This window comes from Bos taurus, unplaced genomic scaffold (genome assembly GCF_002263795.3).
Source record: "Bos taurus isolate L1 Dominette 01449 registration number 42190680 breed Hereford unplaced genomic scaffold, ARS-UCD2.0 Super-Scaffold_1723_ScbfJmS_2085, whole genome shotgun sequence".
NCBI lineage: Eukaryota > Metazoa > Chordata > Mammalia > Artiodactyla > Bovidae > Bos > Bos taurus.
In genome coordinates, this window is record NW_020192292.1 from 6,589,142 (window position 1) to 6,612,857 (window position 23,716).

Consider the following 23,716-nt stretch of genomic DNA (forward strand, 5'->3'; position numbering starts at 1 on the left):
CTGCATTGGAGAAGAAAATGGAAACCCACTCCAGTGTTCTTGCCTAGAGAATCCCAGGGATGGGGGAGCCTGGTGGGCTGCCGTCTATGGGGTCGCACAGAGTCAGACACGACTGAAGCGACTTAGCAGCAGCAGTAGCATGTGACTTCAGGATGAATATTGTGTTTCTGATTCATGACTTAACAGTCTCTCTACCACTGACTCTCTGTGAACAGCCAAGTAGGGCAAAGTGAAAGGCCAACCAGACTCTTTTAACTTCAAGGCATGACTTCAAGTGCTTTGTCCTTCTCCTATTCATGGCAAGCAATTATTCCTATTTCCTTATATATCTTCAAGAAATTATTCCAACTTCCTGACTTCATAATACAGATGTTGTAACATTTAACTATTGAAAAAATAAAAATCTTTAAAATTGCAGCATCTTCACTGAATAGAATTAAATCCTTTCTTTTCCCATGTGTCCAGGGCATGAGCCAAGCATGGGCACAAGCAAAAAGCCAAGTTGGGATAAACAAGGAGTTGTTTTGTTCCTGGTTAATATGAGACAGGCACCACCAACCAGGTGCCACTCTCCCCAGGTCAGGGATACACATGCTGTTTTATGAGCTCAGCCCAACTTCATCTTGTTTACCTTGTAAGTCACACATGCTGGGTGACAATTGTTCCACTTTCACAGAATTGGTAAGTTCCAAGAGATTTGTTAAACTAAATGCTTTGGTTTAAAAGATCATGAGACCTTATAAAAATATATAGCAACCAGACATCTAGATATATGATTCAGATAATTAGGCAGAGATTTATAAGATTCTGATTTAATACTAATTATGTCTCATGATAATTACGTTTTAGGTTCCAAGTAGCAATTACTTATAGTTTGAAATGCATATATTAAATGCAAATATCTACTCCACTAACAACAATTTTAGCCCAAAATGAGCAATTTAACTGACTTGGCCATGGTAATGGTTAAATCAGTCATTCATGTAGATAGTTAAAGTATGTGCTAATTAGATGACTAACTAGTGAATTTGTTAGTACATTTAAATTGGCATTTAAATTCAAAGTGACTTGAATACTTAGAGAAATGATCTTTCAGGAGCAGAGAGAAATTCAATACATGTAACAGCATGATATGGCATAGTTGGTGAGAATGAGTAGCTGACCCTTAGCTACCTCCCTACTTCCTGCCTCCAATCCATTCTATCCTTCAAGATTGTCTTTCCTCAAGCATAGCTCTGATCATATCAGCACACCTTTCAAAAATCATTAATGGTTTCCCATTGGTCAGCACATTATGTAGAAACTCCTCACTGTAGCATTTAAGGCCTCGACATTTATTTTATTTTATATCATCAAGATCCCCAGATATTTGGAAATTAAACAATACAATTAGTAAACCATGGATCAAAAGAAATTATTGAAGGAAACTGGAAAATATTTTGAACTGAATGAAAATGTAAATACACCATATCACAATTTTGGGGACTTAGCTAAAGAAGTACTAAGTGGGAAATTTATGTCATTAAATGCTTATATTAGAAAGGAAGAAAAGACTCAATTTGATAATATCTGCTCCTAATGTAAGAAATTATAAAAGTAAATTAAAACCAAAGCAAGAAGAATGATAATATCACTAATAATATAGATACAAGCAGAAATCAATGAAATTGAAATTAGAAAAATAATAAATAGCATCAATGGAACAAAACAAGGGAGCTGAAATATCTAAGAACTTTTTTTAAAAAGACTGTTATAAAACAATGGCTTTGAACACTGTCTTCATCAGCTTAGGCTCCTATAAGAAGATACCATAAATGGAGTGACTTATCAACAACAGAACTTTATGTCTATTAGTCCTGAAGGCTAGAAGGATGAGATTATGGTGTCAGCATGGTTGGGTTCTGATGAAAGCCCTCTTCCAGGTTGCAGACTGTTAACTTCTCAGTATCCTTATTTGAACTGTGGTGTTAGAGAAGACTCTTGAGAGTCCCTTGGGCTGCAAGGAGATCCAACCAGTCCATCCTAGAGGAAATCAGTTCTGAATATTCATTGGAAGGACGGATGCTGAAGCTGAAACTCCAATACTTTGGTAGCCTGATGCAAAGAACTGACTCACTGGAAAAGACCCTGATGCTGGGAAAGATTGAAAGCAGAAGGAGAAGGGGACAACAGAGGATGAGATGGTTGGATGGCATCACCGATGTGATGGACATGAGTTTGAGTAGGCTCTGGGAATTGGTGATGAACAGGGAGGCCTGGCATGCTGCAGTCCATGGAGTCACAAAGAGTCAGACACGACTGAGTGACTGAACTGAACTGACTGAGCCTTACATGGAAGAAAGAGAACTAGCTAACTCTCTGGCCTCTTCTATAGGCACCCATTTATTAGGGCTCCACCTTCATGACCTAATTACCTCCCAAAGACTTCACCTCCAAACATATAAGCATTTGGAGAAGACATAAATATTCAGTCCATTGCAGACATAGTTTAAATTATATGAAACTGTGCATAGAACACAGGAGTTTGCAGAAAGGGCAAAAATGACAGGTTACTTAAAATCAGATACAGGTTATATAAAATCATACTCTTCTTACTACTGTAAGAAGAATGTCTTACAGTAGTACTTTGTTATGTTTAAAAGTGTACAATAGTGATTAAATGATTTAGATATAGAGCAAATGCATATAAAGGAAACAAGGTGATGACGTGGGAAAATTAGGAACAGTTTTAATTTTCCAAGAGGAAAATGCTAGCTAACTTATTAAATGACATTGGTAAAAAAAAAATGGTATTGGAAAAGTCACTGGTGCTTATTAATTCACTTGCACCTTTATTATTCTTTAAATTGAAGTATATTTTCACATGTATCCTATTTTTGGAGAATGTGAAACCTACATTTTAAAAATAAAAAAATGAAAGTATTAGAAAATATCCAGTTGCAAAGAAATAAATCATATGTATATATTTTACAGCTAAAAACCCATAGAAACACATTTGGATCAAAATGATTTGGTAAAATTCAGGGGCTGATTCATTTCAGAAAGTAGGCTATGGTCCAATACAAAGAAAATGTTCACATAAGGAAAGAGGCTATGTAGTTGTACTTTACAAAAAAAAAGAACAAAAGGAAGGAACAAAGGGAAGAGAGAAAGAAAAGTAAAGAACAAGCAATAAGCAACACAGTGGTTAGAATATCCTAAGGCACACAAATGGGCTTCCCTGGTAGCTCAAATGGTAAAGAATCTGCCTGCAATGCAGGAGATCCCGATTTGATTCCTGGGTCAGGAAGATCCCCGGGAGAAAGATAGGCTACCCACTCCAGTATTCTTGGGCTTCCCAGGTGGTTCAGAAGGTAAAGAACCCACCCACAATGTGGGAGACCCAGGTTCGATCCTTGGATTGGGAAGATGCCCTGGAGGACAGCATGGCAACCCACTCCAATATTCTTAGCTGGAGAATCCCCATGGATGGAGGAACCTGGTGGGCTAGAGTCCATGGGGTTGCAAAGAGTTGGACATGACTGAGCGACTAAGCACAGCACAGCACAAGGCACACAAATAATTTTGAATCATATCAATAATCATTAATGGCTTTGTTAGGTCAGTGTGTGAATGAAACCATGAAAATAGTGAAATAGTTGAGTGCAGAAAATGAGTATGTGAAATATAGCCAACAACAGAACATAAAACCTTCAGTAGAGAAAATTATCAAAATTATCAATTACAACACTTTTTACATGATATTTACTTGGTGAAAGATAATCATGACTGTGTGTTGATAATAGTCTATGAAAGAAAATGATAAGTGTTCTAATGAAAATGTTGCATCAGTCATAAGAAAATAAAAAGTGCATTTTCAGGCACAAGTTGGAATTAATGCAGTAATGACTGAAGAATATCATTTAAAAATAGCATGATTTATTTATTATGAGCTCTGACAAGAGACACATAAACAACATTCATAGTAATGAATGTGATAATTATAATTCCTTCTCCTCAAATTGCCCATATACTCTCCTTTGTATAAATATTGGATCCAATCATATCATGGAGAATATGATTTAGATGTAAATGTAATTTTACTTTTTGAAATACAAGTTAATACTTTTTCTGGAGAGAAGGCTTTAAAAAGGAGATGGATTCTTATCTATGCAGCACTGTCTTTGAAAATGTGAGGGAAGTTGGATGGCTACACATAGCTTACTAATTGGATTGCATTTCTTTTTCTTTCTAGTCAAACAAGCAGTAGGCAAGCCAGAGGCTGGGTAGAATTCAGCAAGAGGTTGATCAATTTTTTTGCAAACAAACCATCTAAAGGATATGTATTTATTTTTGGCAGTCAAAATCAGATTTAAAATATTTATAGTTATAAAGGTAATTCATATATATTTCCAAAATGTTGGAAAATTTTAAAACCATGAATAAGAAAATATAGAAATCATTTATATTTCCACTAGTAGAGAAACTAAAGAGCCTCTTGCTGAGGGTTAAAGAGGAGAGTGAAAAAGCCGGTTTAAAACTCAACATTCAAAACACTAGGATAATGGCATTCGGTCCCATCACTTCATGGCAAATAGAAGGGGAAAAAGTGGAAGCAGTGACAGATTTTATTTTCTTGGGCTCCAAAATCACTGCAGACAGTGACTGAAGCCATGAAATTAAAAGACGCTTGCTCCTGGAAGGAAAGCTATGACAAAACTAGACAGGGTATTAAAAAGCTGAGACATCAACTTTGCTGACAAATGTCCACATAGTCAAAGCTATGGTCTTTCCAGTAGTCATGTGCTGATGTGAGAGTTGGACCACAAAGAAGGCTGAGCACCGAAGAACTGATGCTTTTGAATTGTGGAGTTGGAGAAGACTCGAGAGTCCCTTGGACTGCAAGGAGATCAAACCAGTCAATCCTAAAGGAAATCAACCCTGAATATTCATTGGAAGGACTGATGCTAATACTGAAGCTCCAATACTTTGGCCATTTGATGCAAACAGCCAGCTCATTAGAAAAGTCTCTGATGCTGGGAAAGATTGAGGGCAGGAGGAGAAGGGGATGAAGGAAGTTAAGATGGTTGGATGGCATCACTGACTCAATGGACATGAGTCTGAGGAAACTCCGGGAGATACTGAAGGACAGGGAAGCCTGCCGTGCTGCAGTCCATGGGGTTGCAAAGAGTTGGACACGACTGAGCAACTGAACAACAGTAGAGAAATACATTGCTGACATTTTGCTGTATATTCTCCTAGTCGAATGTATGTCTGTATTAACATAAATGTGCCCCATAGCCTTTCAATACTAGTTATAATGTGAATAAGACTGAAATTCGAGGACATTTGTCATGCCTTGATAATTTAGACTTTAAATTTGGATTATAGAACTTCTGCTTCTGGCCACAGTGGAATGAGAGGAATGGAACTCATACCTGATATACCTAAAAATCCAAATAAGAAAAAACTTTCAATTTATTGGACATCAGGTCATGAAGGACACTGATCTCAAAGAAATGGAAAGCAAGTGAATTAAGTCCTACAGTGCCCCAGTTTACACCTGGGTAGATAATGCAGGCCAATCCTCTGTCCTGGACAACCTGGTGGCAATGAAGACCAGCAGTCATAGCTGCAGGACACCCACCTTCTAGTGTCCCAATAGCTCAGAAAACAAGGGAGGCAGCCTGAGGCAGGGACAACATCTGGATCATTTTTCAATGCGTGCCCATGCCTAGCCCTTTAGCCAAAGAGTCTCTGAGGTGATTAGTCCCAAGGATTGCCTCTCCAGTTGCCCTCTCCTTGTGACTGTGCATCGCCTTCCACTCTTCACAGGTGCCCCTGGCCTGTCTCAACTGGTAGATGTCGGTCCCCACCCCCACTCACTCACATAGCCCTAGCTTCTATGGAGGGCTCCACTCTACACAAGGGCAACACCCCAGCCTCCAGCAGGCATCAAGACAGCTTCCAGCCCAGGGACACTGGCAAGGGTGCCCTGCACCCCTAGAGGTGTCAAGAAACGTAGCTCATCCAAATGATGGAGGGTAGCAGCTGTGCTCTTTCCAACAGGACACAATGGGTGGTGGGGAAGTGAACGGGTGGTGTCTGGTACATGGCTGGTCCACTCCTCCAATTGACTTACCCACTCAGACCACACTGAGACTTCCAGCTGGTCACAAATGCCAATTCCCCAGCCTATTCTTTTTTTTTTTAATTAATTAATTAATTTTAATTGGAGGCTAATTACTTTACAATATTGTAGTGGTTTTTGCCATACATTGACATGAATCAGCCATGAGTGTACATGTGTTCCCCACCCAGAACCCTCCTCCCACCTCCTTCCTGATTCCATTCCTCTGGGTCATCCCAGTGCACCAACCCTGAGCACCCTGTCTCATGCATTGAACCTGGACTGGCGATCTATTTCACATATGATAATATGCATGTTTCAATGCTATTCTCTCAAATCATCCCAGCCTTGCCTTCTCCCACAGAGTCCAAAAGTCTGTTCTTTACATCTGTGTCTCTTTTGCTATCCCGCATATAGGGTCATCGTTACCATCTTTCTAAGTTCCATATATATGCGTTAGTATACTGTATTGGTGTTTTTCTTTCTGACTTACTTCACTCTGTATAATAGGCTCTGGTTTCATCCACCTCATGAGAACTGATTCAAATTCAGTCTTTTTAATAGCTGATTAATATTCCATTGTGTATACGTAGCACAGCTTTCTTATCCATTCATCTGCCGATGGACATCTAGGTTGCTTCCATGCCCTGGCTATTGTAAACAGTGTCCAGCCTATTCTTACAAGGCATTCAGTACCACCCACCCAGGTTCCCCACCATCTCTTCTTCTGGCCCCTGAACTCTGGACTCAGAGAGCCCTACCAGCCTGCCTGGGCCTCTTCTGACTTGGTTTTGTAGGTGGTCTATTTTCTGGACTCTGGCAATTGCTCTTGCCAGGATGCTCTCAACGATGCTCACTGACTGATTGTGTCCTGTCTAATCTTTATCCCTGGCTCCTGGTCATTCTAGCTCATTGCTTGCTTCTTGAAACAAAGGGGAAAGGTCCTGCTGACATTAAATCCTGCCCTGAGGAATCCCTTTACTCAGGACTTCACTGCCTAAATCCGTCTTTATATGGGTGAGAAATTAAATTGATTTTCTGCTTAACCTAATGAGAAAAGGGGAGACACAAATTAAAATAATGTTGATATATTGGGGGCTGTTCCACTGGGAGCAGGGCACAGTCTTCAGAGAAGAGGACGTGATAAGCTGATTAGCAGGCTACATTCCAGAGTTGGACAGAAGTGCACATGAAGGAAGACCACTGGAAGGGTGTGTAATGCAAGAAAGTGCCAGACCCCAGGACAAAGTGTCAGCACCTAGGCACAGTCAGCTTTCAAGGAGCCCTGGGGCTCAGGCACAAGGACCAGAGGTAAATTAAGGCAACACACAATCCAGAAATCCAGTTTAAGTCTCATCATCACCTTTCTTCTTTAGTCCTGCTTTTAGTACCTTGGCCACAGGGCCCTTCTTTCTGTTGCCATGATGCAGTACTGGGAAGAGAAATGAACTAAGAGACAAAAGGTCTGCCTCAGGCTAGGAGGAGTGGAGAGAGCCTGGATCTCAGTGAATTCAGACCAGGAATCCAGTCCCAGCTTTTTCACTTACTGGATATGTGATACTGGGTCCATAGACAAGTGGCCAATATGAGCCTTAGGTTCTTCATTTGTGAAGTGGGTTTAACAAGCCCTGACTTGTGGGACTGTCAAGCACATGGCCTGGCATTTAATGGACCTTTAATAATAACAGTAATTCTAATATGATTTTGACCCTAAACTCTATCATTCTCCTGGGATTGTGTGTGTGTGTGTGTGTGTGTGTGTGTGTGCGCGCGCGCGCGCGCTCACGCGCATGAGTGCGCTCCATGGCATCTCAGAGAATATACAACACTCTAAGACATAAAACAAGTGAGCCTCAAATGTTGCTTTGTAAACAAAACTCAGTAAATTTTCCTTGATAGTAGGTATAATCTTTAATTTGGATATTAGGAGGTCTTCCCCAGCTGAATGCAACTCAAAACCCCCAGAATTTGAGTCAAGGACTAACCCTTTCCTTCCTCCCAACGGCTCTTCCATCCAAAGGACTATTTTCATCCATTTCACCCCTAGCAAAGATCTAGCCCTTGCTTAGGATTGGCCAAATTACACTAATGATAACTTATTAATAATTAAATGTCTTTTCAGTGCCATGGGCTCTGTTTCTCCCAGTATGGAAAAAGTGCCAGCCTATGGGCACTGCTTCAAAGAAATACCAGCCTTTTCTCAGGAAATCCTTTTAGGTGATGTGTACAGAACACCAAGTTTGTACACTGTATTTAGTGGTGTGGCGACAGAGGGCAGGACATCTTCCACACCTTCTCCAGGTGGAGAGTGGGCTCTGTTTCTCCGTGATCCCAGAGGAACTGCCAGGGGCAATTTTCCATTCTAGGCTTTTCTTTCACCTCTAAGACCCACCTATAAGCATAAATAAGCCAGTGAGCCAGGACTCTTATTTATTAGAATTTAACTTCTCATACATTGTTTAATTAGCCAAGCAAATCTAAGTGTATATCTTTAACTTTACAAAACAGCAGACAAAAAGAGATATAGGATTCTTAGGATAACTGCCTTTTACATGTTTTTCTTGTTTCTTGATCCCATCTATTTTACTGTTGGTCTCTTGCAGGTTTCTAAGGAAATTCCTATTCCAATGCCAGGTTTAACAGAATAGAAAAATACTTGTTCTAAAATTGGACAGAGGACAGTAAGTATGTGACCAATGTCATTTATGAACCTAGACGCTGGCCATGGCAGAAGTAGCATCCCCAGCGGCAGCTCTCTCTTTCTCATCTCTCAAAGCTTCCTCATACCAGTATGGGAAGGAAGTGGGGTCAACCCCATTGACCTTGGAAAAAAACTTCAGGATTTTCATCTTGCTGGTTTCAGCATGGGCCCTTGGACCCCACTGGAATTCATAGCATGGAGGATCACTGTTGGGCACCTGATGGTACTCCAGATACTTTTCCTCCACCAAATCTTTGGTGATGAGCTTCTTGGGCTCCCCGTAGATGAAATCCTTCTGCCCAGCACACACCCCAATCATATTTAGCACTTTCCAGATTCTCTCCTCAGTAGCACGGTTGCCCTCCATGAAGATCACACCAAGGATATATATCAGGAGGCCGGTCTTGGGCATGCTCTGGCCGTCATTCAGCATCCCATCATAGGTGAGACCTAGTGTCTTCTGGAGCACATAGGAGTGGCTGGTTGGGTCCACTTCCTTTGCTTCAATGCCGAAGACAATCTCCATGCATTCACAGGCTTTGCTGAAGATCACAGGGAAGTGATCCTCATGCTCTTTCATGACATTCTCCAGTATTTCTGCCTTTGTGACGGGCTCCTTTGTTACATATTTGACCCTCATCAACTGTACCAATTGAGCCAACTTCTTGTTTAGCACATCACTGAGCAAGAACATGGGAGCCTGGAAGCTGCTTGGACTCTCTTCTTGGCTGCTGCCCTCATTTGATTTGCTCAGTGGAATGGCTTCGATGGTAGTGGAGGAGGAGCAGGCCCCCTGAGAACTCTGGGGAACACTCTGTGCCCCAGCAGTAGGCACAACCTCTGGGGTGCCTTGGATCAAAGAAGAGAGCAAGGAGGCAGTGGCCTTCTCCTCAGCTACAGGAACCTGTGAACCCACCAGGCCCTGAGCCTCTTTTTCAGCCTGAAGGCCTACTTGAAGCTTGTGGCTCTGACTCTTCTGACTGTGAGGCATGGTGATGCTGTTGAGGGTGGCAGGCAGAGGCGTAGGCAGGAGGTGGTGATTAGAGCTAATTGATCTGAGGAAGAGAGGAAGAGTGTGAGAAACTCAACCCTGTCAGCTCTGACCAAGGCTATCTTAACAGATCTTCCCTTAGATAGTGCTCGGGGTAGGGGTGTGGTCTCCTGTCTTCCTGACTGATCTGTGCCCTAAGAATCCCAAGAAAGCTCCTCAGGGTGCAACCAGCCGGCTTAGCCTGCAGATTCCAGGCAAGACAGCAGAGTGTGCAAGGTTGGGCACTGTGGTGTCCCCTCTGTTCTGGTGTGGCAGACATTCAGGGACATCACCTTGACTGACTCCTGGCCCTGTCTGGGCTTCTTCTGCTCAGCTTACCTGAGGACACACATTTCAGACCATGGTCCTCACCCCCAGGATGATGTGAATCCCTATAAGAGGAGCTAAGGGACACCTCAGGCTGCAGCTGCAATTACAGTCCTGCCCCCAACTCAGAGTGCTGACAGGACGGGGAAGGCCAGACTTTGTGATGTCCTCACTGTTCCAAGGTGGATGGTCCCATAAATGCCAACTGAGAGGCCTCATCTTTCTCCTGTCCAGGCAGGCCTGCACCCACCCCTCTGCTGCTCTGAGACAAAACTCTCAGAACAAGAGTTCACATTCCTCAGACCAAGAGGAGGAAGTGAGGGAGGTGCCACATTTGGCCACACCTGCCCAGAGCCTCCCTGGGGTGACATAAGAGCTGGATTAACTCTGGGGAGCCAACTCTCCTGTAACAGGGGGTTCATGGGAGTCCTTATGTTGAGACTTGTAACTCCTCCCTCTGCTGACATGAGGTAACCCTCCTGAAACTAAGGTCTCACTTCCCTGAGATAGCAGAGGAGAAAGTGAAGGGGCACCACACTCAATCACACACCCTGGGTCCCTGATGGCTGAGAGCAGGGGCAGGGAGGCGTGGGCCCCATCTGTTCTTCAGTAGCGGGTCCACTCCTCCAGTAAACCCCTGGCAGAGCCTGAGACTCATCCCTCTGCTGCACTGAGCTTTGCAAAACCAGCAGATGGGGGGTGCATTCTTCCCCTTCTCACCTGCAGCTGCACCCTTGAGGCCCAAGCTCTGCCTCCCAGAGACCAGACAAGGGAGCGGAGCCGGGGTAGCGGGGTGGGCAGCACAGGGCACTGAAGCAACCCTATTTGGGAGTCTACTGTGGCTGATGGCAGGAGTGGGACGAGGCCGGAGATCCATCTCTCCACAGTGGAAGGGCTTCCCTCTCCTACCTTTGGAGTCCTTGTCTCCACTCCTGCTAAGGCTGGGGCTCCTCCTTCTGCTGACCGGAGGGTGAACCTCTCAGACCACGGCAGCCACCTCACAGGGACTACGGAAAAGGCCAGAGGCCAAGAATCTCCCAGACAGGCCTGTGGGGTCTCTGGGGCCGGCAGCAGGGACAGGGCAGTGTCTGCACAACTCTCTCTGCGTCGGGGTTCCTGTCGGGTAGAAACACTCCTTTCCTCGGACTAGAGAGGGTTTCTGTGGGGCGAAGGCCACCATGTCTGAGCCGCCGGGGAGTGGGGAGGTGTCCGGAGGATGGAGGTGCCTCCCTGGGCCTCTGACGGTAGAGAAGAGCAGGTCTCTCTGGGTCTCCTCGACCTCTCAGCCCACCTGGAGCCCACCGTTCCTTCATCCTGCAACCACCATTGCCCTGAGGTGCCAGAGACAGAAGTCAGAAGACAAAGAGGGGTGCAGCACTCCCTAGCCCTGGGAGCTAGGGCATCATGGGCCCCTGGGTCCCCATGGAGTTCCTCTCAGCCTCACAGGGCAGGATCCTCTGCATCCTTACCTCCACGTCTCCCACCCTGAGTCCCCCACCGACAATGCCACTGTGCCTCAGTTCCCTGGGGTGGAAGTTGAGACACATCCAGAACCCTTGCCTGAGGTCTCCCAGGGACGAAGGCAGGGGCAGAGCATGCCAGAGCCAGGGGCTGAGCGGGCCTGCTCTCCTCGCTCTGAATACTCACTTTGAATCCAACCAACCTCTGGTGGGGCCTGGACTTCTTCGTCTGCTGCCCCTCAGAGGCACCTTGCCGGGAAAACCCCACAGGTTTCACCTTGACCACGGCACTCTGTGAGCGCCCTGCCTGGGTCCACCTGATGCCTCACCCTTCAGATAAGGAGCCTTCCCTCCCCAAGAAGGGAGGAAAGGGGAGCCTCCACCTGACAGACTTGTGTGGGGGTTCATCAGAGCTGATTGCAGGGTCAGGGGGCTCTGTATGGCTCCCTGTGTGTTCTGGGTTGGGGTCACCCTCATCTTCTCCTAGGCCTGCATCCCCTGCCTTCAGAAGGCCCTTCTTGCCCAAGATGCCTATTGCAGAAATTAAATGGGTAGGGTGGTGGCACCTTTTCCTGACATTCCTGCTTGGGGTCTTGGGTATGTTTCTGTGGGAACCCTCTGTTTGGGATGGGCAGATAATTCAGCCCTCCATAAGGGTACTGGCAGGGTCTGGGAGTCCTTCCTTGGTTGACCTGAGTGCTCCCTCAGATCAAAGCCCTCACCTCCATGTAAATTTATCTCTTTTGCTGGTGGAAGTCAAGAGTCTGCCACATCTGACTATCTCCCAAGGTCTCCCAAGGCTAACAGCTGGGGTAGGATGGGCCTGGGGACCAGTTTTTTTCTGTGGTGGGAGTTTTTAGTCCTCTCTTAGGATCATCACCTTGACTCCTATCACTAAGTTAGCCTTCTCCCTCTGTGGGCCAGAGTCTGTCCATATCAAATCAACTGTGGAAGACAGCCACCCAAGCCTGTCATCCTGGAACAACTTTACTGAATTCGTTCATTATTTCTAACAGTTTTGTTGTTGTTGCTGAGGTTTTACAGTTTTCTGTGTATATGATTATATCATTTCAACTTGAAGAACTGCCTTTACTATTTCTTGTAAGGCAGGTCTAGTGGTGATGAGCTCCCTCACCTTTTTTTGGTCTGAGAAAGTCTATATTGCTTCTTCATTTCTGAAGGAGAGCTTTGCCAGGTGTAGAATGCATGTGAATGTATTTCATTATTTCCCTTTTAATGTCCATGGAATCAGAAGTGATGCTTCCTACTTCATTTCTGATATTTGTAATTCTGTCTTCTTTTCTCTTGGCTAGCCCAACTAGAAGTTTATTAATTTTATTGATCTTTCCAAAAAACCAATTTTGTGTTTCCTTGATGTTCTCTATTGTTTTCCTGTCTTCAATTTCATTGATTTTTTTTTACTCTATTTTTCTCTCTGCTTTCTTTACAGTTTTGTTAAGTTATACTTCCATTTTTATTTAGCTTAAAATATATATTTTAAATCTCTTTGGGCTTTTTTCTTTAACTTACAAATTATTTAGAAGTATGTTATTTCATTTCTAAATATTTCAGAGATACTCTAACTACCTTCTTGTTACTGATTTTCAGTTTAATTCCATTGCGGTTTGTGAACAACTTAGTATAATTTCTATCTTTTAGGTATGTTTAATGGTTCTGAATTTGTTCTATCTTGATAAATGTTTTATGTCACTTGAGAGTAATATGTATTCTGTTGTTGTTGGATGGAGTATTTCATAAATGTCAAGTAGATCGAGTTGATTGATAGTGTGCTTCAAGTCACCTGTTTTTTCTACTGATTTTCTGGCCTTTTTTGATCTATCAATTACTTCCAGAGTGGTAGTGAAGTCTCCAAATAAAAAAGTAGATTTGCCTATTTCTCCTTTAATCTCTATCAAGATTTTGCTTCATATATTCTGATACTTTGTTTTTAGTTGCATATGCATTTAACATTTCTATATTTTCTTAGAGAATTGACTTATTTTTCACTGTTATGCCTCTCTGTATCCCTAATGACTTCCTTGTCCTAGAGTCAAAAACAAAAACCAAACAAAAAAAAATTTTTCCATATCTTTACTTTTAGCCTACCTGAATTTTATCTTTAAAATGAATTTCTTGTAGACAAAATGTGATTGAATATTGTTTTTATATCACTTTGTCTATCTGTGTCTTTTAACTTGTATATATAGATCATTCACATTTAAAGTGATTGTTGATATAGTTGGATTAATGTTTACTATTAATATATTTGTAACTGTTTTCTATTTGTTTCATTTACTCTACATTTCCTCCACTTTTTCTGCCTTCTCTGCTTTTATTTGAGAATTTAATATGATTCCACTTCATCCCCTCTTTTAATTGATCTATATCTTACTTCTGCTTCATTGACTACAGTAAAGCCTTTGACTGTATGGATCACAACAAACTGGAAAATTCTTCAAGAGTTGGGAATATCAGACCACCTTACTTGCCTCCTGTGAAACCTGTATGCAGGTCAAGAAGAAACAGACAGAACTGGGCATGGGGCAACGGACTGGTTTCAAATTGGGAAAGGAATACATCAAGGCTGTATATTGTCACCCTGCTTATTTAGTTTATATGCAGAGTACATCATGTGAAAAGCCAGGCTGGATGAAGCACAAGCTGGAATCAAGACTGCTGGGAGAAATATCAATAACCTCAGATATGCAGATGACACCATCCTTATGGCAGAAAGCGAAGAAGAACTAAAGAGCCTCTTAATGAAGGTGAAATAGGAGAGTGAAAAAGCTGGCTTAAAATTCAACATTCAGGACAGTCCTAAGATGGCTGAGGAATAGGACCAGGAGACCATTTTCTCCCCCACAAATTCATCGAAAAATCATTTGAACACTGAGCAAATTCCACAAAACAACTTCTGAACTGGCAGAGGACACCAGGCACCTAGAAAGGCAGCCCATTCTCATTGAAAGGAGGTAGGATAAAATATAAAAGATAAAAAGAGAGACAAAAGAGTTAGGGATGGAGACCCATTCCGGGAAGGAAGTCATGAAGGAGAAGTTTCCAAGCACCAGGAAACCCTCTCACCGGCGAGTCTGTGGGGGAGTTTTGGAATCCCAGAGGGCAACGTGACTGGGAGGAAAAAAAAAAAATACCCCACAGATTAGGCACCTAACCGCACCTCCCAGAGAAGAAGTAGCCCAGATGCTCGCATCCACCAGCAGCGAGCAGGGGCTGAACAAGGAGGCGTGGCTGCATGCTTAGGGTAAGGATGGGGCCTGATTGCCCTGAGGACAATCTGAGGGAGCTAACATGAGATAGCAACCCAAACTGTGGGATTGCCAGAGAGAGAGATAGAAAGAGAGAGAGAACTTTCCTGCAAAAAGCTCTAAGGCACAGCCTGGCCCGTTCACAGAACAAAGGATTGAGTGAACACCAGAGGAGAGCTAGCCAACTGCAGACCAGTCCCTCCCCCGCTGGAGGCAGGGAGGCAGGTGGGCAACAGCCAGACCCAGAAAGTGAGGGGCAGTCTCGGCCCCAGAGATGGCATCCTCCACTAAACTGTGAGCAGGCTCCCAGTTACTAACCAAGTTTTCCTGGGATCCTGGATGGTTGACATCTGCCAGGAGGTTCACACTCAGAGATCAGTTCCCCATGGCACACCTGAGACAGCGCTCTCACTGTGCACCCAGGAAACCAAGGGGTTGGGACCGCGGAGGTGATAAGACGCACAGCCCACCTGGGAGAGTGTGCTCACCAAGCACCTGGACGCCTGAGCTGCTCAGACCTGGGAAGGGCACAAAACGCAGGCCTAACCAAGTCTGTGCCTTTGTGGAGTACCTGAAAACGTGAACCTGAGCGGCTTAGACCTGGGAAGTGCATGCAACCCAGGGCCCGCTTTAGATGGTTCCCCTGCAGAACAACCTGGAGCCTGAGCAGTGTAGACCGGGAAAGCACACATGCCATGAGCTGGGGCAAACCGAGTGTGGTCCATACACTACGAGCTCTCTCCACACACAGTGTTCCTCCCTCCCCACAGCACACCTGAACAAGTGAGACTAAATAAGTGACCACCTTCACCCCCTTGTGTCAGGGTGGAAATTAGACACTGAAGAGACTTGCAAACAGAGGAAGCTAAAATAAACAAAGAACAGGGAACTGCTTTGGAAGTGACAGGTGCAACAGATTAAAACCCTGTAGTTGACATTGACTACATTGGAAAGGGCCTTGAGAAGTATAAGCTGGAACAAGGAACTATCTGAAACTAAAGTGACCCCACACTGTCCTCAACAGCTCCAGAGAAATTCCTAGATATATTTTACTATTATCATTTCTTAATTTTTAATTTTTTAAATTTTAAAGTTCTTTATTATTCCTTTAATTTTTGTTTTTATAACTATTACCTTGCAAAAAAGACCCCATTTTTAAAGCAAATTTGATACATTTTTTAAAATAATTTTTATGATTTTTTTTAATATTGTATTTTTGAGAGTCTAACCTCTACTCTAGATTTTTAATCTTTGCTTTTTGGTATTTGTTATCAATTCTGTACCTTTAAGAATCCAATCTTTGGTACCCATTTTTACTTAGGAGTGTGATTACTGGCTTGATTGTTCTCTCTTCTCTTGACTCTCTTTTTTCTCCCCCAGGTCACTTCTATCTCCTCCCTCCCCCTTCTCTTCTCTACCAAACTCTATGAATCTCTTTGGGTGTTCCAGGCTGTGAAGAACACTTAGGGAACTGATTACTGGCTGGATCTGTCTCTCTCCTTTTGACTCCCCCTCTTCTGTTCCTGGTCACCTCTATCTCCCTCCTCCCTCTTCTCTTCTCCACATAACTCTGTGAACCTCTCTCTGGGTGTCCCTCACTGTGGAGAATCTTTTCACCATTAATCTAGATGTTTTATCATCAGTGCTGTATAGATGGAGAAGTCTAGAGGCTACTGTAAGAATAAGACTGAAAGCCAGAGGCAGGAGGCTTAAATCCAAAACTTGAGAACACCAGAAAACTCCTGACTCCAGGGAACATTAGTCGACAAGAGCTTATCCAAAAGCCTCCATACCAACACAAAAACCAAGCTCCACCCAAGAGCCAACAAGTTTCAGAGCAAGATATACCAAGCTAATTCTCCAACAACACAGGAACATAACCTTGGGCATTAAAATACATGCGGCCATAAGTCACACCAAACCCATAGATACCTCAAAACTCACTACTAGACACTTCATTGAACTCCAGAAAGAAGAGATCCAGCTCCTCACACCAGAACACAGGCACAAGCTTCCCTAACCAGGAAACCTTGACAAGCCACTCATTCAACCCCACCCACAGGGAGGAATCTCCATAATAAAGAGGAACCACAAACTTCCAGCATAAAGAAAGGCCACCAAAAACACAGCAACCTAAACAAGATGAAAAGGAAGAGAAATATTCAGCAGGTAAGTTCAAGTTCAAGTTTGAGTTCAGTCGCTCAGTCGTGTCTGACTTTTTGTGACCCCATGAATCACAGCACGCCAGGCCTCCCTGTCCATCACCAACTCCTGGAGTTCACTCAAACTCATGTCCATCGAGTCGGTGAACTGAACTGAACTGAACTGAACTGAACCTAGTTATCATACTGTATATTATATTACCAGAACTTGTTCCTCTTATAATTGAAAGTTTGTATTCTTTGACCACCTTCACCCATTTCCACATCCCCCTTCCCCACCCTACCCCAGCAACCATCAATCTGTACTCTGTTTGAGTTCATTTTTTTTTCAGATTCTACATGTAAGTGAGATCACATATTATTTCTTTTTCTCCATGAAACATATCAAATATGTTTTTTTAATTAACAGTTTCCATAGTTTATAATATTAAATATTTTTCATTCATTTACATTTACCTTCAAATAACACAAAGCTGCTTCACATATAATATATGTATTTTATTAAAGAGCATTCCCGATTCCTTCCACCCATTCCTTCTGACATTGCTATTATATTCATATTTTATGTATATGTTATAATCACCCAGTACATTGTTAGTAGGCAGTTATCAGAGCATTTAAGAATAGGAAAAATAAATCATTTTATTTCTTTTCCCTTTTCTCATGCTCTTCCTTTCTTTATGTAGATCTAAGGTTTTGATCTGTATTATTTTCCCTTCTGTTCAAGGAACTTTTAACATTATTTTTTTTGCAAAATGCATGTATGGGCAATGAATTCCCTCAGTTTCTTGTTTGTGTGAGAAAGTTTATCTTCTCTTCACTGTTGAAGAACAATTTTGCTGGATATAGAATTCTAGCTTCGTGAATTTATTTTTTTTCAATACATTAAATATTTCATTTCACATTCTTTTCTGCATAGGTTCTGATGAGATGTCCACTGTAATTCTTGTATCTGTGTATTAGTTTCCTAGAGTTGCCAAATTACCACAAACTGAGTGCCTTAGAACAAATTTATTTTTTCACTGTCCTGGAGGCCAGAAGTCTGAAACCAAGGTATTGGCAGGACTGCTCTGGGGCAGAATGCTTCCTTGCTTTTGTTTGTCGTCTGGTGGCTCTAACCTTTGAATTGGGTCAGGACTCCAATCTCTGCCTCTGTTTTCTCCTGACCTTTTCTTTTAGTTATCTCCTTTGTGTATTCTGTATCTTTTCTTATTTTTACAAAGACATTTGTCATTTGGTTTAGGGCCCATCCAGATAACCCAGGATGATCTCATCTTGAGATTCTTCACTTAATCATATTTGCAAAGAACGTTTTATCCAAATAAAGTCACACTGACAGCTACTGGGGGTTAGGAGTGACACATCTTTTGTGGGACCACAGTTCAATCTACTAAAACCTCTTTCTCTGTAGATAAGTTGTTTTACCCCTCATTATCAGTTATTTAGATCTTCATTAGTTTATACCCACAGTGATATTTAGTTTTTGGTATATAGTTTTTATATACCTTTTGTCAGATTTATCCCTATGTATTTCATATTTCCTGATAACTACTTTAAAATCACTATTTTTCATTTAAGTTGGTAATTATTCATTGCCAGTATGTAAAAATAAAATTTATTTTTGTATATAGACTTTGTATACTGCAACATACTAAATTCAAATACTGGATTTTGAAGCCTTTAAAAAAAAGATTGATAAAGTGTTCTATATACACTATCTTGGAGTCTGAATAATTTTTACATCTCTCTTTCTGATCTGGAGGCCTTTTCCCCCTCCTGTTGCACTGGATTGAATCTTCAGTATGAAGGCGAACAGTGCTTCCCTGCTCTGGGTGAGCACATCAGTTTTAGATAGTAGCTCCTGAATGCAAACACCCAAGAAAAATTTTCAGCATGTGAATATTTGCCACCTCACCACCTGCAGTGAAAAAACCTAAGCCTAGGTAACACTTTTTGAGTTGAACATAACCCCCTAGATTTAAAACAAGAATAGGATACTTAGGCAAATTTAATTCACAAAAGCCTTGAGAGAATGAAGGTAGTGATTTCAGGCTAGAAACAGAGAACTGAGAAAAACTACGTGACATTGTGAAAATGAGGAAGAATGGAAAAGTTGCATATAAGGGAAATTTGTAGGGAGAAAGTGAGACAATTCACATATCTGCTGAGACATATATTAAATATAGTCACATTACATTGGAGGGATTTTAGATAAGACATCCAAAATAATAGGTCATGCATGGTGAAGGGTGGGAGAGAAAGAACAGAATGAGCCACTGAGTAGAGTGGCTGTGATGAAAGGCTCGGAGAAGACACTTTTTCAGGCATGTTGACTGTCAGAACTGATTGTGGGAATGAGGAAAAGTGAAAGTTCATTTTGGGAAGGCTGTTTATAAGTGCTAAAAATAAATGTTCCCATTCTACAATTAGAGTGTTTTGTCTTACAGGGTCCCCTTACAACCCCACACTGAGGTATCAAGAGTGGTGCTTTTTAATGTTGAAACCACCCCAGAGTTACTACTGCTGGGGAAATTCCTTGCTGACTAAAGAAAGCCTAAGAGTATGGTTCTTCATTGTCTTGGGAGGGATATATAGGGAAATAACAAAAAGTGTTCAAGCATTCAGAGAACTGAAACCTTTGCCATTTGGCTCTGGTGAAGTATATAATCAGTTTTAGCGTGCACCTGAAAAGGCAGAACTGAAACATTCACGAATCACCATTCCAAAGTTTTCGTAAGTTTAAAATCTAAGCATTCTATCTTACTGAATTGGGAAAGTCTTTAGTACTTCTTCAAATAAGATAGCCTAACATAGTTATATCAAGCTGAGAAACATGCTTAACAGTGGGAACCACGTTAATTAAATAAAGCTTAGAAGAATGTACTATAAAAATGATGCTCTCACCCTGTAATGTTTTTATGAAATTCAGACATGCTTCAAATAGAAAATAAAACTCTAAACATAAATAAACATACATAACCTGTATGTAAACCTACATAACTTTTCTATTCACACCCTCCAAGTTTACCACTGTGAACAATTTCTGTATATTCGTCCAGAGAATTTAGCTTGAACATTTTTCCATGTTTTAATTTGCACCATCACTTTATTTTCATTGACTGAATAATATGGATCTTTAGGACTTTTTCAGGTTTTTATATTACAGATAATATGACAATAAACACCCTTCCATCTTAGTGTACTTTACATAATGGTTTTCGTAGGATACATTGCCATAAATGAAATTGCTCAATCACAAACTTATGCACCGACTTCCCTTGTGGCCCAGTGGTTAAGAATCCGCCTGCCAGTGCAGGGGACATGGGTTTGAGCCCTGGTCCCAGAAGATTCCACCTGCCGCAGGACAACTAAGCCCCTGTGCCACAGCTACTGAGCCTGCTCGCTGTGGAGCCTGTGCTCTGCAACAAGAGAAGCCACTGCAATAAGAAGCCTGTGCACCACGATGAAGAGTAGCCCCCATTCTCTGCAACTAGAGAAAGCCTGCTTGCAGCCACAAAGACTAACTTTATAAATTAATTAAGTAAAAAACCAAAAAATTATGCACACAATAAACTTTAAAATGTATATACACTTTACAATTTGTTAGTTACTGTCATATTTTCCTATAAAATGGTGTCAATTTATATTCTCACAGTGTTCAAAAACACTTGTTTCCCTTACATTCTTGCCAACACATTTTAATTTTTGCCAATATGACTGGAGAAATTAACTTAGAGTTTTAATTGCCTTTTACAATTATTAGTAAAGATTGTTTTAAATGTACATTGGACAGTTTTATTTCTTATTCCTTGAAGTGTTTGTTTCTTGTCTTTGTGGACCTGTAGTTCTTAATATAACATCAACAATGATAGGTAACATCTTTAGAGCATCTGACAATGTGCCAGGAATACTTCAAGTGCTTTATATATTTATTATTTAATTCTTCAAGAAAACCCAAAAGGGAAGGCCATACATTATCTCTATTCATTTGACAACATAACTGAAGTACAGAATGGTGAAGTAACCTGCCCAAGGTCATATAGTAAGTGGCTGCACTGGAATTTGAGCCCTGGGAGTTTGACCCACAACTTACTCTCATAACTGGAATTACATTGAATTTGTAGGTTAATTTGGCAAGAATTGGTACCCTTACTCTGTTTATGTATTTGTGGCTTTCCTGGGTCCCTGTTGCTGTGCATGGCCTTTCTCTAGCTGTGGTGAGCGGGGACTGCTCTCTAGTTGTGGTGCTCCTCATTGCAGCAGCTTCTCTTGTGCAACACAGGCTCTAGGGTGCACTGGCTTCAGTAGTTGAGGTGCAGCGTCTCAGTTACCCCATGGTATGTGGAATCTTCCCAGACCGGGGATCAAACCTGTGTCCCCTGCATTGGCAGCTGGGTTCTTATCCACTGCACCACCAGGGAACTCCAATATCCTTACTCTTTTCAGTCTTCCCATGACCACTTATTCATGTTCTCCATTTATTTAGATTTTTCAGGTAACTTTCAATTAAAATTTTTATAATTTTATATGTAATGGTCTTGCACAACTCTTATTGGACTATTTCTAGGTATCTAAGATTTTTGTTGCCAGTATAAATGATACTTAAACACTTTGACTGCATTTATAATTGTTGCTAGTGTGTAGAAATATCAATAAATTTTTTTTTACATCAACATCACTTTCAGCAGTGTATCTGAACCCCCTTATTAGTACCAAAATTTTTTGACTCTGTTCTCTTGGTTTTCTATGTAGGTAAACTTGTCTTAATGAATACTAGTCCTATTTTCTTCCTTTCCAAATCTAATAACTTGTTTCTTTGTTGTTGTTGTTGTTTTACAGTGCTAGGAACTCTAGTGCAGTGTTGAATAGGTAGGATGCCAGTCCATTTCTTAATAGTTAGACACGTATAGATTCACAAGGAACATAGCCATGTTAAAAGTATGCTGAGGGCAGACTTCCTGGTGGTTCAGTGCTTAAGACACTGCAGCGGGCAGGAGTTGGAACCCTGATCAGGGAATTCCTGCATGCGGTGTGGTGTGGCCAAAAAAAAAAGGTATGGTGAAGGCTTGCAGTTAATACATCTGCTACCAGTTATATAACATTACTATGTTTAAGTTACTATTCTAAGTTCTTTATATGTGTTAGTTCATTAAATCCACCTAAAATTCTGTGAGGGACTAGTATTACCTTTATTCTGTTGTTGAGGAATTTAAAGCACAGGGAGAACATGTGACTTGTTCCATGTCACGTGGCTAGTAAGGGATAGGGTCCACATGGTGAGGTTCTAGAGTCCATCCTTTTAACTATTATGCCAGGCTGAATTAAAATTCTATTCTAATACATTTACTTTAAATAGCAGATGGAACTGTAATGTCACTTGCCTATAATAAAATAACAGCTAGTGTGGGTTACATTTATTTTGAGGTTGTGAGAGAAATGCAAACCATCTTAAATTATACATATATGGAAATATAAAAATAGGTCTACACTAATGAGTTAATGTCTCCATCTTCTCTGCCTTTATAATCACATGCAGACAAAGTGGGCTGGGTTCTCCAATAAGATGAGCAATGAAATACAAAATGGTCATTTAAAGTATAACAATGATCAAGGAATGATGGCTTAGCCATATGTAATAGTAAATAGTGTGTTTTTCCCCAAAGAGTTTGTAATCAGGACTTTTACATACAAAGTCTGATTAGTTTAAGAAGACTTACACTGATGTTTCCAAAATTGGTGTGAGGTCACTGGCAGGTCTTTTTGTTCATGTATAATTATATTTGAGTAGTATTTCTAAGGTAGAGAGAAACATTTTCCCAGTCAGAGCCAGTCAGAAGTGAAATGCCAGTGCCCCTGGTATGAAATAGGGCCATCTGATACCTCTGTAATGGAATAGTAAGTCAACAACTAACAATGTGAACTGGCTCATAGGAACTCTGAGTCATACCATCCATTTATTTGTAAAACTGATGAGTGAAAATGAGTGGGTAAAAGTCATCCAAGTTTTGTTTTCATATATTTCCTCTGTAAACACAGTTATGATCTCTAAATACATAGGTGACATTTGCTATCACAGTGAAGTGTAGCACTTCCCAAACGAATCTGATACTAGTGTCATGAGCGATGGCAATAGGGTTTTTTTTAAAAAAGGAATTCAATTATCAAATTAATTTAGCCTGTGGCACCCCACTCCAGTACTCTTGCATGGAAAATCCCACGGACGGAGGAGCCTGGTAGGCTGCAGTCCATGGGGTCGCTAGGAGTCGGACACGACTGAGCGACTTTACTTTCACTTTTCACTTTCATGCATTGGAGAAGGAAATGGCAACCCATTCCAGTGTTCTTGCCTGGAGAATCCCAGGGACGGGGGAGCCTGGTGGGCTGCCGTCTATGGGGTCGCACAGAGTTGGACACGACTGACGCGACTTAGCAGCAGCAGCAGCAGCAGCAACCTACCCTACAACTTGATCATACTTCTCTCCCATGTGAGATTATTTGGGATGTGGGTACAGTCATCTTGTATCAGCCCAATTTCAGATATCCATGTCCTTTTTCATAAAACCTACTTACAATAAATATACCGTAAGAAGAATGAGTGTGTTGTTTGTACTCATATTTTATAAAGATATTTTTGCCCTAAGAGAAAAGACAAATGTAAACC

General features: G+C 41.7%; 1 protein-coding gene and 1 non-coding gene across 2 annotated transcripts in view; both read right to left on the minus strand.

Annotated features, from left to right (window-relative positions):
• Positions 1 to 453: 453 nt before the first annotated feature.
• LOC112445838 (small nucleolar RNA SNORA48) lies at positions 454 to 588 on the minus strand. Its single transcript, XR_003033829.1, has one exon. It is a non-coding gene; the product is annotated as a small nucleolar RNA SNORA48 (small nucleolar RNA).
• A 7,934-nt stretch (positions 589 to 8,522) lies between these two features.
• The window catches only part of MAGEA11 (melanoma antigen family A, 11), an 83,964-nt gene continuing 68,770 nt past the window's right edge, over positions 8,523 to 23,716 (minus strand). The window contains exon 2 of the mRNA NM_001080732.2: positions 8,523 to 9,865. Within this exon, the coding sequence (NP_001074201.1) occupies positions 8,821 to 9,801 (981 nt within the window). The 5' untranslated portion in view covers positions 9,802 to 9,865 and the 3' untranslated portion in view covers positions 8,523 to 8,820. The remainder of the gene's footprint in view (positions 9,866 to 23,716) is intronic.